Raw genomic sequence first — 14,944 nt, forward strand, 5'->3', positions numbered from 1 at the left:
TGCTTGGTGTTTCAGTCGTCACTCGATGTCTTGTCGGGGTTGGGACCCTTTGTCCATTCGCGCCTGCCAATCCATATTGGGCAGTGAGCTCGCCTTGTCTTTTCGTCTTCCACGTTGGGAACGGTTGTTCAATTCATTTACGCTGGTTACATCTCGTGGACCGTAGTCTCGCCGTTCATTCTATCACATTTCAGATGAACATCACTTTTACATACGTATCGCTAATGGTTTCACTGCACTGTGTTTGTATGATGGTGCCATCGTTATTTGTTATTTCCGCTTACGTTGGGATTTATGCGTTCTGTCTCACTTCAAGTTTGCTCTACTTTGCAAACCGATCACTGAAGTGTTTATTTATAACTTGTTGCATTTCTGCACGTTGAGGTAGGTTGTCACCAACCTTTTTTTTGCATCATAACGCATAATTGTTGTTTACCGCATACATTATTTTTTCAAACGGTTCATCACTTATATTTTCGATGAATTGTCATTTTATACACCATACTGTGCTTGCTTCTCGTCGCTCATTCATCGTTATTGTTTTTTTTTAATATATGGGTCACTTGTGCCAGCTGCGGTGTAGAATGTTCTATATAAATTTGCACATTTGACACTTTTTCACTTTCCGTCGAATGCCGCACATGGTCGAAATACTTTCAGGTGCGTTAACATGACACTGCTATATGTTATAGTTGTGTGCATCACATTTTACTTGATTTCACTTAAACTTCTGCCCGTCGATTGTAGATTATGGTCACGGTCGCCATGTAGTAGGTTTGGAGATAGCTATGATCGCCATATAGTATGTTCGGTTTTTGATGCGGTCGCCATGTAATCTGATGAGCGTACAACGGTACAACTGATCAACGCGTACCATCGTGGTAGGTCAGTGTTTCGCTGACAAGTATCGAGGTTGAATAACACTTTGTTCGAAGCGGACTTTTCGACACTTGATCGTCCAGGCGATCATAGAAACCTTTAAGAGGTTTCCCTTACTGGAAACGTTGGAGTTTAGAGGCCTTACCTTGGGTAGGGGGACATAACTAAACTCTTTAAATGAGAAGTCGATAGATGTTGGATGGGCATAGTCCTATCCTGACAGTCCGAACGAATCTGACTTGCCATGGTCGGAATTGGTTTTATTTATACTCAATGGGCTTCGTGCATTTGGTTTTGGAATGTGTTTTTGTCCTAATTAAAGGTTATTGATATGAAGTACAATTCATACATTGTATTGGAGTGAGGTGTCTATCAATTTGTGCCTATGTTGCGCTTTTAGTGTTTTTACAAAGGTACTGGAAAGTTTCAACTGTTCTAGCCAAGGAACGGGTGCGTTGGTCGATCTTTGCCTACACTGCGCTTTTTAGCAATAAGTTGCTATGCGTTCTCTGTTTGTCCACTTTGCCGCAGTAACGCTTGAATTGCTTATGTTGCGCGTTTCGGTTGTTTTCGATAAATGTGTCTCAATTGTTTTTTCTATGAACGGTATGATCTGGATGTGTTGCTATGGTGTGGATTGATTTGCTGATGTGTTATAATGAATGTGTTGCAATGGTGTGATTTGGCTTTCCGAAGTGTGTTACAATGTGTCTATAGCTGATAGTGTGTATTATAATAAGTTCTGTATAGCAGATATGCTACACCTGGTTGATTGAAAAATCCAAAATTTGAAGTAGTTAAAAACTCCAGCTCGACAATATTAGTTCTTTAAAAGTGTTTTAATAAATATTTCAATGTAAACTACAAGAGTAAGCACAACTATTTAAATTATTCTGTGAGATAAGAACAGTAAGCTTCAAGGCAAGATGTCTTAAGCTTTCGGTAAACTTGAAATAAAATTATAAGACCCATAAGACGTTTGCAAACCGAATAAAAGTTCCAAGAAGTAGCTTTAATTAGCCTAATTAGTGCCTATTGATTCCCATTGCCTTCTGTTCAATAAGACCGTAACCTACGAAACGATGTCTAATGAGGCTAGTTATAGAATCCGTGGATATGATTTAAGTGCATTTCGTAGAAAGGCAAGCATACAATCGTAGTAGAGCAGATTTTGTGATTCTACTTCAAATTTTGAACAGGTCCCACGCAAAAAAACAACCAATCATTCTAAGAAAGCCGTTGCTCGTCCTCTCAGCAGTATAGCATAGCTAATGATCAGATTCGGTATTTATTCACAAGAGAACGATTCAGATGTATTACCCGCCGAGATTTGAGTAGTTTGTTAAGTCAAAAGAAACTTTTTGTTATAAAAAACACTATACCAAATTCTTTTTTTCTGTAAAAAAAGAGCTCGCTGTAAATGATTTTTTTATTTTGCATTTTTAGGTTTAAGCAAACTATCCATATGAAATTTACAAATGAAAATGCCTCGCTTCACCGACACTCATTTTATCTGTCAAGGTCACTTTTCAACGGCCATTTCATTCGCTCCATACCACACTACAAATGGGCACTTTTCTGCAACCATGCTAACACACGATGGACCGAGGGAACGTTTTATTCCATATTTTATTGCGCTCAAATGGATAAATCATGTTTGCTGCTGCTGCTCTTCTGCCGCACACCACAGCACCGTAGGAATTGGGCTGAGAACAAGGGCACCGACCATTTCCTCCCATTTCCCACACGTTCCGGTTAGTTTTCTCTTTTTCCCAAAGCTTTCGTTTTAAATTTTGAAGAAAAAATCAATTTACCAACCGGTCAATGACGGTCTGAAGGCAACTTTACTTGAAGTTGTATATTTGCGTTACAGTCAAAAATCAATGCAAAGCCCGGCACTTCGTTACTGCTTTCGTTTGGCCGTTCGGTATGGCTATGATTTCGTAATCAAATTCGGCGTGTTCAACTTTCGGTGCGGTTTGTTGTCGCTCAAACTCTTCACCTCTACGTTGTTCTCCTTTTTGCATCGGAAACGCTTCGTATTTTTAACTGGCGAATCAAGCCAGAGACTGGTTGCGCAGCAACCTTTTCTAACTTACTCTCGTAAAGTTTCCGTACCTGCCCTGCCTTTCTTCAGCTCCCAACAGGCAAATAAACTTTATACACTCTTTTCCCGCCCCGCTTTGCCAAACCTTGGGAGCAAGCATCCATGTTCCGGGTTACATTTTTCTCACCACCCTCACACGCACACTCTACACTCCCACTACCTGCACACACTGCTGCTCTTTTGCTGGCTGGCATCGTTGCCATCGACGACTCCGCAAAGGGGAAACAATGAAACGCGTGTGCTGGCATTTAAAATTCACAAGACCATCAAACACTCCAACTTCTGGAAAAAGTCGACCTCAATTTCTTTGATTAACTGAAAGCCACCGTCACTGCACACCCGTGGAGCGTTTTCTTCGCTGCGCTCCCTTCGACAGCGACTTCACATGGAGTGGTGATGAAATAAGGGGGTGAGAGGGAAGGGGGAGGGGAGAATTTCCTGACCTTGGGTGAGCACTGAGCCGGAATGTACCCGTGTGATACACGGTGCGTCCCTGCAAACTACCATTGTTGTCCTGGTCGTCCTCATCGTCTTCATCAGCTCAATCCGTTGCTTACCGTATTTGTTACCATCGCGTCTCCAGGCAAATCCGTGTACACGCTTCTTGGTTGTTGAGTGAAAGTGTGTGTGTGTGTGCGTGTGCATAAAGTACGATGTTTTTTCACCGTATTTGCTCTACGCTCCTCCTACCGTTTGTGCAATTCCGCAGAGGACAGCGCTTTCACCCTCGGCGCAGCATCGCTTCAGAGTTCAGAAGATGGAAGCGTTCTTCCACTTAAGAAAATACCATCCCATCAAATTAAACCAACATAAACTGCGAGCGCTGGAACGCAGACGGGATGAGGCGTCCGTTTCGTGCCTCTTAAATTTCCCCTCTCTCCCTCGAAACCTCAACCCAGCGCTGCGGTAGAAAGTGGCAGGAATTGTAAAATAAAAGGCGAAACACACACAAAACATCCAACCCTCGACGGGATGGCACGAGCAAACAAAACCCCAAAAGAAATGGCTAGGTGGGAAGGAAGCGGAGGGGCACACTCATTCGGGCAAGCTTTATTTAAATTCTTATTTAACGATCGTCACAGACTGACCCCTGTACCCTTGCCCTTTCTGTCGCTGGTGTGCCTGGGCTGGCAGTTGCCGGTAAAAGGGTTGCGAGTGAAGGTACGAGTTAAAGCGACCCACCGTCTAGGCGGCCAATTGAGTCGGAACCGCTATTGCGCATTTTAAGGAAATCAAAAAGGTTTCTTTTGTATTGGGTCTCGAAGATGAAATCGAAACACGGGTTGCACGGGTTGGTTACTCCGGCTCAGGCTTTTCGATGGAGAGGGGGGGGGGATAGAATGGGCTCGTTTGTTTAATTTACCGTATGCCTCATACCGCTACCACAGTTCCGCAGGGAGTGCGATTGGTTCGGCGCTTCCCAAGCAGCAAAATCAACATGCTTTCACGCTCTTTCCCAACAGACCACCAAACCTGGCAGAGCGAGCAAGCATGTTGATTTTGTTGTTTGGGTTTAGCAGTGAAAAGTAAGGAACGGCTTAGAAGAACAACAAACAACGGCCACGGCGGGTGTTACTCGGCTACGGATTGCTTTCACCTAATTGACTTTTGTGGTCAATACTTACCGGTAGGGGTCGGTGCAAATCATGGGTAAGCAAACAGAAAAAAAACATGAATATCAGGTAAGCAGCCCATGAGCAAAGGTTTTAAGTAGTTCGGAAAGCAATCAGCAATTAAAGACTTGAAAATCAGTGAGCTCATTAACGAGTGATCCTTCATAACGATAGATCGAGACAAGATTTGAGTTAAACGCCAGCTGATCAGAGTATAAGCACCCGTTTTTTTTTTGTTTAAATTTTGAGCATTATTTTTTCAAACATTTTACTAGAACAATTAAATTTGACCAAGGATGTTGTTGCTCACAATTAAAGGCTTAATTCTCCGGAAATGAACAGGAAACAAATATAACCAGCTAATGAAATCAAGGCTCGGATAAACGTATAATGAGGCAACATTCACGTAGCTTCTCCAAGCTACGCTCATAAAACTACTTGAACTAGCTGAAAGCAGCTCATAAAACTACTTGCAAGTTCAAACATGGATGAAAAAATGAAAAGTAAAAACCAGCACGGATTATTTACTCATGTCATGAATGCTTCATGAAAGGATTCACCAGAGCAGTGCATCATATTCTACAAAAGACAACGGCCTGAATGCAAGTGTCGAAGGGTCGCTAGAAAGAAACAGCAGTAACAACAACAACAACAACAAAAGCGTAGAATGTGCAACGACGTCAATGCTAGGTGTTTTTGAAAGCAGCACATAATGAGTACCAAAAAGGGGGAGGTTAGTTCGTAGAAAACAAAAGAAAGCGAAAACATACTTAACCTTTTCACTTTATGATGTTTTTAGCTATTTGGTGACATCCCTTTTTTTTGCTATTCAGCACGACACTCACGACACCTGGGGTGTTGGTTTTAAGCTTCTTTGTAGAGATAGATAGTGGATTGTGTTGGTGCACGGGATGAAACACAACACGCTTCTTGGCTTTCCGGTACAGTGTTTTGTTAGTCGCAAGTCTCCCCATGCTTCCGCTCTTTTCAGATAGTTGAATTTTATTGCAGTTTCTGTGTGCCTGTGTGTTGGTGAAGGAGTGCCGATACTTTTAGCGTATAATACGACCAACAGCGTATAATGCAGCATGCCGTTTAAACAACAGTGCTGTGTTATTTGAACGTGTTGATGCGTTGCTAAAAACATACCACCTGCGCTGTATGCGTTGTCGTACAATTCATGCACGGATGGACGAAAATGCAATTCATACTATTTGCAATCCCAAAGAGCAAAAGTGTTAAAGCATGTAATTTGATTTACCGGCGTTTTGGGCGTTGTTAACTACTGGATACGATGTTAAGTGTGTTGTCTGGCGTGGTATGATACGCATAAGGCTGACATAATTTGATGAAATTATTTGATTTTATGCCAACGAAATGGCCACAAACGTTACAATTAGAACGATATTTTGCGTGCAATAGCAGGGATTTCTGTAAAATGGTCGAAAGAAATCATCGCCACAGTTGTTGTGAATGGCGTTTGTATAGTACACCATTGATAGCTGTGATTCGAATGATAGGGCATAGGGCTACGATGCCCTTCTTTCGTTAGTGCCGTGTCTACGGTGCGTTGGAGAAGCATAGAGATGAAGCTGTAGGATGCACCAATAGTATCTTTTTAAAACCAACATGTAAAAGAAAAGGGAATAGATCCTGATTTGCTCCAATAGAATGATTTGTTTTTAAAAATTGTACACTCTTTTTTCTACAACTAAATTAAAGAACGAAAACAAGTGGAAGCGAAATTGCTCAATCGTTCAAATTCTGTCTCTTTCTCTTTAATACGACTTTATGACAAGCATTAATTATTTCACTGCAACATAAACACACAATCATAAACCTGGTACAGGTTGTAGGCGACGCACCTGTCCATAACAAACAGCAAATTCCATAATCGTAAAGATTAGAGCGAGCTCATCCCCGCAAGATCCGCTTACTACGCATCCATGGTGGTGGATTTGTGTTACGTTTGCTCTCTTTCCGGTCACGATTTTCACGATTGAACCCAGAGGCCAACCCAAAAACGCTCCGGCTACAGCATTGGTAGTAGGTGATCTCTTAGGCCCTTTCTCTTTCTCTCTAACTCACATACACACACACACACACACTTACTGCTAGTTTAACTGCTTGTTGCCTTGTTGCCAGTACGTGGTGTTCAAGGTGTCCCAACAAAACCCCGCTTCGCTATTCATTGTTACAAACAAACGGATTGTTTCGCTTCCTGCTAGACAGCTAGACAGGCCACCCACTGTCGGTTCTGTATTGGACAGTCTGTTCGGATGCTTCTGAAATTCACCAAACGACTGCGCTAGAAGTAAGACATAGAACCACAGAGGTGGACATATTTTTTAGCAAAAGCATCTACTACCGGTCACTACTTGGCACTGTTCGAGTCGAGCATCGCCCACTGCATGAGTGGTCGAGTGTAGGGAGCCTGGGACCAAAGTTTCACAACACAGTCTTACGGAGCCAGTCCCGGAAACAGCAAAACCATTGCACACCAATTTCTAATGAGGTGATAAAATGTTTATTACACGCTTGAATGAGCCCTGCCGTTCCTCGCCGGCTCTTGAGCTACCTCTTTCCCCGTGCGTCGAAGGTTGTGTATTTTATGCCGTTTTACTCGTACTCCTACCCTCCCTCCCTTATCTCCCCGGCAACCAACGAAAACCCCGGTTGGAATAGTAGGGAAATGCCGACGAGGTGAGACGGGAGCATCGGGGAAGCCCGCTCGCTCAGCTCCGGTTGCGACGTTTTGCATGTAGGAAGTAAGGAAAAGTTTTGCCCTCTACGGTGTGCTCTACGGGGAAAACATGATTCTCCTGGTTGGAGCCAAGCTGGGATGCTCCGAAAGCTCGTGAACTGTTGTCAGAAATGCTGACATACTTCCACCAACCACACACACACTCCCAAACGAATGTACGTATAGACACACACATACCCAGCACGACCGGATGTAAGGTTGCCTGTGTTCGTTCGCGGTCGCCCCGTCTGGCTTGGTGTTCGTGGTCGGGGGAGGACGAGGGCGGAGCGAATGTAATGAAGCAGTTCAAATGGGATAACAATGTAGCCTCACAGTGCAAGTAAGCCTTTGGGACGACACCGGCGCAGACTACTGATGTAAAACCTCCCGGAGCATTGGTTTGCAAAAAGGAAGCGTGCTCGGCAAGTTTGCAGCTCGTCCTTGTTGTTTTGGTTGTAATTCGGTACGGTCGATAATCCAGTCGCTCCCCACGCCCTGGGAAGTCATTTAGCAAGCGCTTTTTAGCCAACCGAGATGACTGTAAAGTCTCTCCCGGGACTGAATGGGTGGGTCGGGTGGGCTGAAACGTAGAAGAAACACGAAATGTGGTACTAAATGTGGTGGGAATGTGTAGAATGTGCTCGGCTCCATGCCGGGTCGGGCAGGTCCCGAATCAATTAGTCAACTCGCAAAACTACTATGCACGCTGATGCCAACGGTGCCGGAAGGTGAACGATTCGCATGTACCACGCGTAAAGGAAGTCATTAAAACAGGGATGGGAAGGACAATAACAAAATCGAGGGGAAAAAACCTTCCCTTCCTACCCTGAATGGCTTGCATAATCGAAGGTGATGAGGTGAGAAGAAGTAGTAGCACACGCACGGCCTAGTCACGCACCCGCAACAAATAGGTACACCGATATGAAACACCTTTGCTTTGCTGCTATGCCTACGACTGCCCTGGAGAGATTGGGACCATGTGCCAATTTACGCAACGCAATGAAAATGGCGGGAAAAAAGGGTACCAATTGGTTTCTACGCGCTGCTTTGATTACGTCTTATCGCGGTGATTTCATCTTTACCTTCACGACCAAACGCACCACATTCGCCCTGAGACGCACACACATACACACAGACCGTATGTTTCCGTTCTTTGCCTTCTATTTCGTCATGTTCTGGGAATGGAGGGGTTTTTGTTCGCCTTAAACTTTACGTTCACCTTTGCGGTTACTTTGTGGCGCTGGTGGTGGTGTGCTTTGTAAGGAAGGCAATCGATCCGTCGCTTTCGTAACAGTCGTAAAATGTAGCCTTTTTTGCTGACGTAGGGAGGGGGTTAGGTCGGGGTCACACAGTCATAAAGTGGCATTGTTATGATCGTTAAATTTATTATTGACTTGATGAAGCGAGCCAAAGTGTAACTCGCTCCCGTTTAGGTTGGCGCGAATGTAACCTGAAAGAAATTTCATTTCTACGGGTAAATTTGTTGTTTTCAATAATTTCAAAGGAGGTTTTTTTGTTGTTGTATAAATCATTATGCAATCCGAAAAGCAAGAAAAAGTACTAATGGGGTTGTTAAGTTTCAACATAAGTTTGAGTTTGAGTTAAGTTTGATGTAATATAACCTTTCATTACTCCTTCACTTGTGCTTCCAATTGCTGTTATGTCAAGGGCAACATCAGTGAATTTAGACCCTATATACTACTCCATATCAACAACAAAGATTGAAAAAAAATAAAATACAGGCAACAACGATGTGCCTTCGGTTTGGAAAAAGTACAACACAAAAAGATTGTAAAAAGTTCAATAAATGGCTCCAGGTACTAACTTTACTTGTTAAATGGCTCTAAATATAACAACCGACTAGCCCATCAAATTGATAATCCTTTGAATTAGATTATTATAATGAAACTTTATTTATATAATCTTATAAGTGACAGTTTAAGTATAACAAAATAAACATTTTTCAAGCACAATGTTGACAACTAACATCTTCCATATAAAATTGGACAAGATTTAGAATAAGCCTTTTAACATAAAAAAAATCGCTACCCAACTTACACCTTATTACGGTTGGGCACTCCGTCCAGCCGGATTATTATTTAATCTCCTCCAACAGAGAACCACTCGGCTTCAGTGACATGTAAATACGGTACAGCACAAGCGTGTAGTAGCGCCCCGAAATGAAAGACTTCGCCCCGTGCGCCCTCTCGAAGTCCGATAACGCAAAATATCACGCTAAAAAATAACAAACGCTCGAAACGTGCACGTTGCTGCCGGTGGACCATCACACCCTCCGGCGCCTTACCTAAAAGAATTACAACCCCCTCGCCGATGGGTGTATTAATTTTAGCACCGCCAATCAACAGCCAACCACGGTCTTTCCGGTGGTGACCGCGTTTGCACGAAGGCGTGAATTGATTACTGCCAGAGCTCAGCTCAGACTCAAGCACTTTCGTCCGGAGTTGTGGAGAGCTGGTGGACCCGAATGGCACGACACCGGCGGGCAGCTGAAGGGTAATGTGCTTCGTCCACGCACTACCCCGCGTTCCACCGGGGCGCTTGTACACATAGTATATCGCACGCAATAACGGTTAGTCGCCGGTGGAACATGGGCAAACATGATGACCGTGTGTGTGTGTGTGTTTAAGTTACCGTTGATGGGCTTCACTCAGTGCAAAATGCTCTAGAAGCGTAGAAAATAGTGTAGAGAATTCGCGCCTAAAGCCTCTCCACGCTAGATGCTAATCCTGGCCCGTTACGGCGTTTTGAAACTTCACGATCCTTGCCAGCAACGTAACCAGCGTCTAATGCAACGGACATCGGTGTAGCTGAGTTACATTCATGAACAAACTCCCAAAGCAAAAGGGCAGAGGATTTAGGGAAGGATTTTCTTTTTTCGCTCGTAATTACCGCTCATAGAGCTATTAATTTGTTTAACAACCGACACGGTGCAAAAAAAAAACAAGCATTTGCAATATGGCTGACGGAGAGTGTTCAAAAATTCGTTTCGCGCAACAAAACTTTCTCACTAACTCCTTTTAATATGTTTGTCTTTTCTTTTTCTCTCCCACAGGATCGAATATTAAGACTGCAATAGCTATTTTAAATTGTATATTAGCACGACAGCTGTGCTTCGAGGACCCGTCATGTTCAGCGATTCTCGAGATTATACCGCGCGTCTGTGGCCCAGTACCGGGTAAGTAACGAGTTGCACGTTAACGTAGGTGCTTCAAGCGTTGGCAAATGCTTGTGAATCATGTTTGAAGTGAGCAGATAAGTATTTAATAAACCTTTTTCAAATAATCTACATTGTAACGTTTACGGAACGCAATAATCTTTGGATTAAAAAAACAACTGTGCTATGAAAATTTGTTCACCTATTGTTATTATGTTTAGAAATAAGTTCAATAAGAAAAAATCACATAGTTCTGTGTAAGCAGCTATTAACATGAATCAACCAATAGTGATTGCTAACCCAATTCAAACCCCCTTCTTTTCTTACATGGCATATTTCACGTTCTTTCGCGACTTTTATAGGCAGACTTAAGTAGCTGCTATTGATGCTTTTGGAAAACCAAAATCATCTTATCAAACTAACGCTTTCACCATGCAGTCAGTTGTTTTAATACCACGATATCAAAACACGGTCATCTTTCTCTTGAGCTTCCTTAATTGTTGCTTCATCATGTGCTTAGCACTTACCGAACTGTTCGAATCCAAAAACCAATGATTAATTCGATGCCTATGTCTGTTTTAAAAATCGAAAGGATATTACAAGATAGGTGGAGTGATCGTATACGACTATCACAATGTTACCTGCGATACTCCATCTGAACATTGTGCTGATTGCTGGAACATGTCATCTCTTGCATATTTCATTCGCCTTTTGTTTCTTGTTTTTTTTTTCTGGCAGTCAATGCCTAGAAATATTCATACAGTGAATGCTGGATCATTATCGGTAAAGAATCGCCACAATTATTTCATTATTTTATTGCATACGCTCGTGCATTTTTTTAAAGAACCTCAGCAAATAGGCTTTCTCACAGCGGGAGTGCGTCAAAGTCTGTGCCAAAATGAAACGTTCACACGTTTTTCGCTGCTACCAAACAGGTGAACACGCAACTCGGTTCCGGTGCAACGAAAGCTTCATGTCGAAGATTGTGCTGCTTGGCAGTTGTCATTGCACGCTTCTGTCTATTTGTCGTACGTAATGATAGGGTGCAAGCTGTGCTCTGCTACCAGTTGTGTCAATGGCGAAAGGGGAAGAAGAAATAGTACACATACACACACCCAACACACACACACACACACGGGGAAACGCTGAAAGGCTGCCTAACGAGTCGTGGCAGCCCTTATTTTCTAACCACTTGAATGCACGTCTCCACAGTTCTTATCGCGGTCGGAAGGTCGTTGATATACTGGCTCTCTTTCTCGCTCCTTCCATGTTGGTATGTGTGTTTTTGTGTGCAGTTGTGCGATTTCACTAAAGAGTAGCTGCGGAGAGCGAGTCGTCGTTGCTGTTGGGTAAAAGGAATACATTTTTTGTTTGCCGTTACCACTGCTGCTGCTGCTGCTGCACCTGCCAGATGCACCCGAGCCTGAACGGGAGTTTAATTAAAGGAGCCGCCACAAAGTCTGCACGGTTGCGCGCGTGGCGGTGAAGTTGAGTTTGCGTGTGTACGCGCTAGCACCTTGCGAAACACAATAGCGCAAGGGATGCCAGGGTTTGATACTGCTTCTGCTCCTGCACACGCCAATGTTAACGATGCAAATTCGTGGAAATTCCTGCTACATGGTGATGTGGTGTAGGTTTTCACGAACCACGCGCATGCTGCACAACGCAACTGCACTGGGTTGACTTGTGAAGGCGGCACGAATGGAAAAGAAAGCGTCCTAGGTTGTGTGATTCTCGCAAGAAGTAATGTGTGCCGTTGCAAAATCTGTACCTATTTATTCTTTTTAACGCAATTTTTAAAGGTAAGCTAAAGCACGATTTGAGGCCTCGCCAGCGGGAAATCATTATTTGAACAAAAATGTGATTTTTAAATGCAACAATCCGTCCTGTAAAGCCTCTAGAATAGGATGACACTAATTAGAGCTGAAAACTGAAGGGCTTTCGTTTTAAACAACCCCTCTCTTTATCGGCACACGTTTTGAGCGAGCCCTCTGCTGCACCGGATGTTGCAACTGAACGGCTGCAGCTAAAGTCAAAACGATCGCTCAAGTGGCCACACTCTCCCTTCGCTCCTATTTCTGCCAGCTTTAATGTTTATCCATTTAAGGGAAGGCTTTGTAGACTAGCGTCAGCCGGTTGCGTTCTTAAAAGTCATTAATATTCTTTCCCCCATCTAAAGACGTCCTCCATCCCTTCCGCCGTGTCGATTTCTTTTGTGCTCACACGTGAACGCAGCTGTGTGTCTGTGTGACTTCGGTGGAACAATCTTGCATGGTGGTTAAACCGAGCTATTCAATGCTTAAGAATCTCGTTCGGGCGCGCGTAACAACAGCACCGGGTGTATCTGGAACGACAGGGACACAGAGATAAGCCTTTTGCATGTCGACGTTCAGGCAGACCGCTCACCCGTCATTGGCTGGGAAGTGGTACCGCTTTTGCTCATGATGTTGCTTCCCGTGTCCCATAAAGAGCAAACCTGTATCAAGTTCAAGTGCTCCCACCAGCGTCGAGAGCTTGGCTGACGCTTCCTTCCCATGGCCCTACCGATGGCACAAGATTCTGATCAACTCATTCCTCCCCGGCAGTATACACAAAAAAGAGCTTTCCCACGGTTTCTGTCCCACTGGTGGTGCAAAGGCAGCTGCAGGCTTGACTCGTACCAGCTCGCACGGTGGTGCCCGAGTGTGGTAAGTGTATGCAAATTTATGCAACGCCTTCGCAACCTCTTCCACCATGTTCGGGTGGTCACATTTTTCGTGCGGGGGTCCTTCTCCGGACGCATGTATCTGCTTTCACGGTGTGTCCAAATTTCTGCCGTATTTCGGTTGTGTTGCGACACCACGCCAGACGCTTCCCCTGCGTCTGCGATGGGACAACTTTTTCGATAAAGACCGGAAATACCAACATCAGCACTGCTTTAGAGCGAGAATGTAGTGGGCCGAGCGGTCAAATCTGACTTTCGTAAAAGCAAATGGGAGCAGAATGGTGTTAGAAACGTCGTATGTGCCTGTGTCCTGATTGGAAATGCGATCCGAAATGCAAACACGAGCTTGTGGATGACGTGGACGAATTCCACGTTCAATAGAGTCATGAATGAAGATGACGGGTTACGGTAAGTTACTCCCTAAGTACTCTCGTGTACTTTGAGCAGATAGATGAGAGTAATACCAAGAATCGATTGCTTGGTAAGTCAGCCTTAGCAAGTGAATACCTTATTGTATATTTTATTTTAATGAGGTACCACTACTAGTCCATTGTGTGTTCGTGTGTGTTGGATATTGAGATGGCCTTCACTGATCTGCTCACTGCATTTCGATTATCTGACTCAGGATCTCAAAAATGTACAATGTATGCCAACATCGATCTTGTGCTGTTTTGTCATTTCCCCTTTCCACTCTTATCCCTCCAAGTAGATTTTCCGAATAGTATGCAAATGAATCATGATCATCATCATCATCGTCATATTGTGAAGAAAAATGCTATCAAATAAAGGCAACAAAACGAAACCCACTCCCAGTGCTCCTACTCTCAGGGAGTAAAAGGAAAGGGCGAAGCTGATGGAACAGATTTTGGGATGTAATCTTCGGATGATGAAATTTCGACATTTTCCGGTAGAATCGTAGGAGTGCTGTAGGGAAAGGGGCCGACTGTACAGGGTTAGACAAGCTTGACTGTTTAGAATGCATCCAAAATTCCATGTAAGCCGGTTCTTTTGTGTGGGACGCTGCCCAATCTCGATGGCAGATTGGCAGATGAGTTGGATGATGACGACATGCTCTTTTATAATGCAACCTGTTGAAATATGTTTAGGTTTTTCCCATGTTAGTGTGTGTATGTATCGTTCTTTGTGAAGGGTTTGCCAAAAGCTCTTTTCATGGCTTGTGAATCGGATGTAGTTTTATTTTTCAATGCATGTATTCCGTTCTTGTAATAGAGATGTTTACTGTTCTACCCTATTACTTTCGTTAAAGTTTGCATTATAGTCGGGACCTTATTTACCGTATCAGCATATTTTGTTGTTTTTGAAAGCCATTATGCAAAATGCAAACATTACTTTAGATTTGCTAAACCTAGAGCTTAGGAACATCATTTAGTGGAGATTAGTTGCATAGAAGTTGTTTTGCAAGGCCTTTTAGGAGTTGGAATTGGATATTGTTAATTCAATAAGATTCATTTTATTCTCGGTACGCCTTGTATTCTCGGTGTGTGCGTTTACTTTTATTCAGAGCAACTGAATTGTATATTGAATTCAGGAGAATATCTTGAACAATGTGAAACAAAGTAACTGAACCTCAATGCATCCTCAGAATCAGAATATTAACGTTTGAATGCAATCTGATTTTAAAGCTACAGTTCGTAAATCATCCATTCCATCGCACTCTTACCTCCCGTAGTCTACAGCACAGCAAAGGTGAGCTCTTTACATT

The 14,944-nt window shown here is 43.5% G+C and overlaps 1 protein-coding gene across 4 annotated transcripts in view; it reads left to right on the top strand.

Moving 5' to 3' along the window:
* Positions 1 to 14,944, top strand: part of LOC120898596 — a 122,009-nt gene that overhangs the window by 62,415 nt on the left and 44,650 nt on the right. For all 4 annotated transcript variants that reach the window (XM_040304672.1, XM_040304670.1, XM_040304671.1 and 1 more), the window contains one exon: positions 10,416 to 10,538. In XM_040304672.1, coding sequence (XP_040160606.1) covers positions 10,416 to 10,538 — 123 coding nt within the window. The remainder of the gene's footprint in view (positions 1 to 10,415; positions 10,539 to 14,944) is intronic.

The sequence above is a fragment of the Anopheles arabiensis genome, chromosome 2, assembly GCF_016920715.1.
Source record: "Anopheles arabiensis isolate DONGOLA chromosome 2, AaraD3, whole genome shotgun sequence".
In the NCBI taxonomy this organism is placed as follows: Eukaryota; Metazoa; Arthropoda; class Insecta; order Diptera; family Culicidae; genus Anopheles; species Anopheles arabiensis.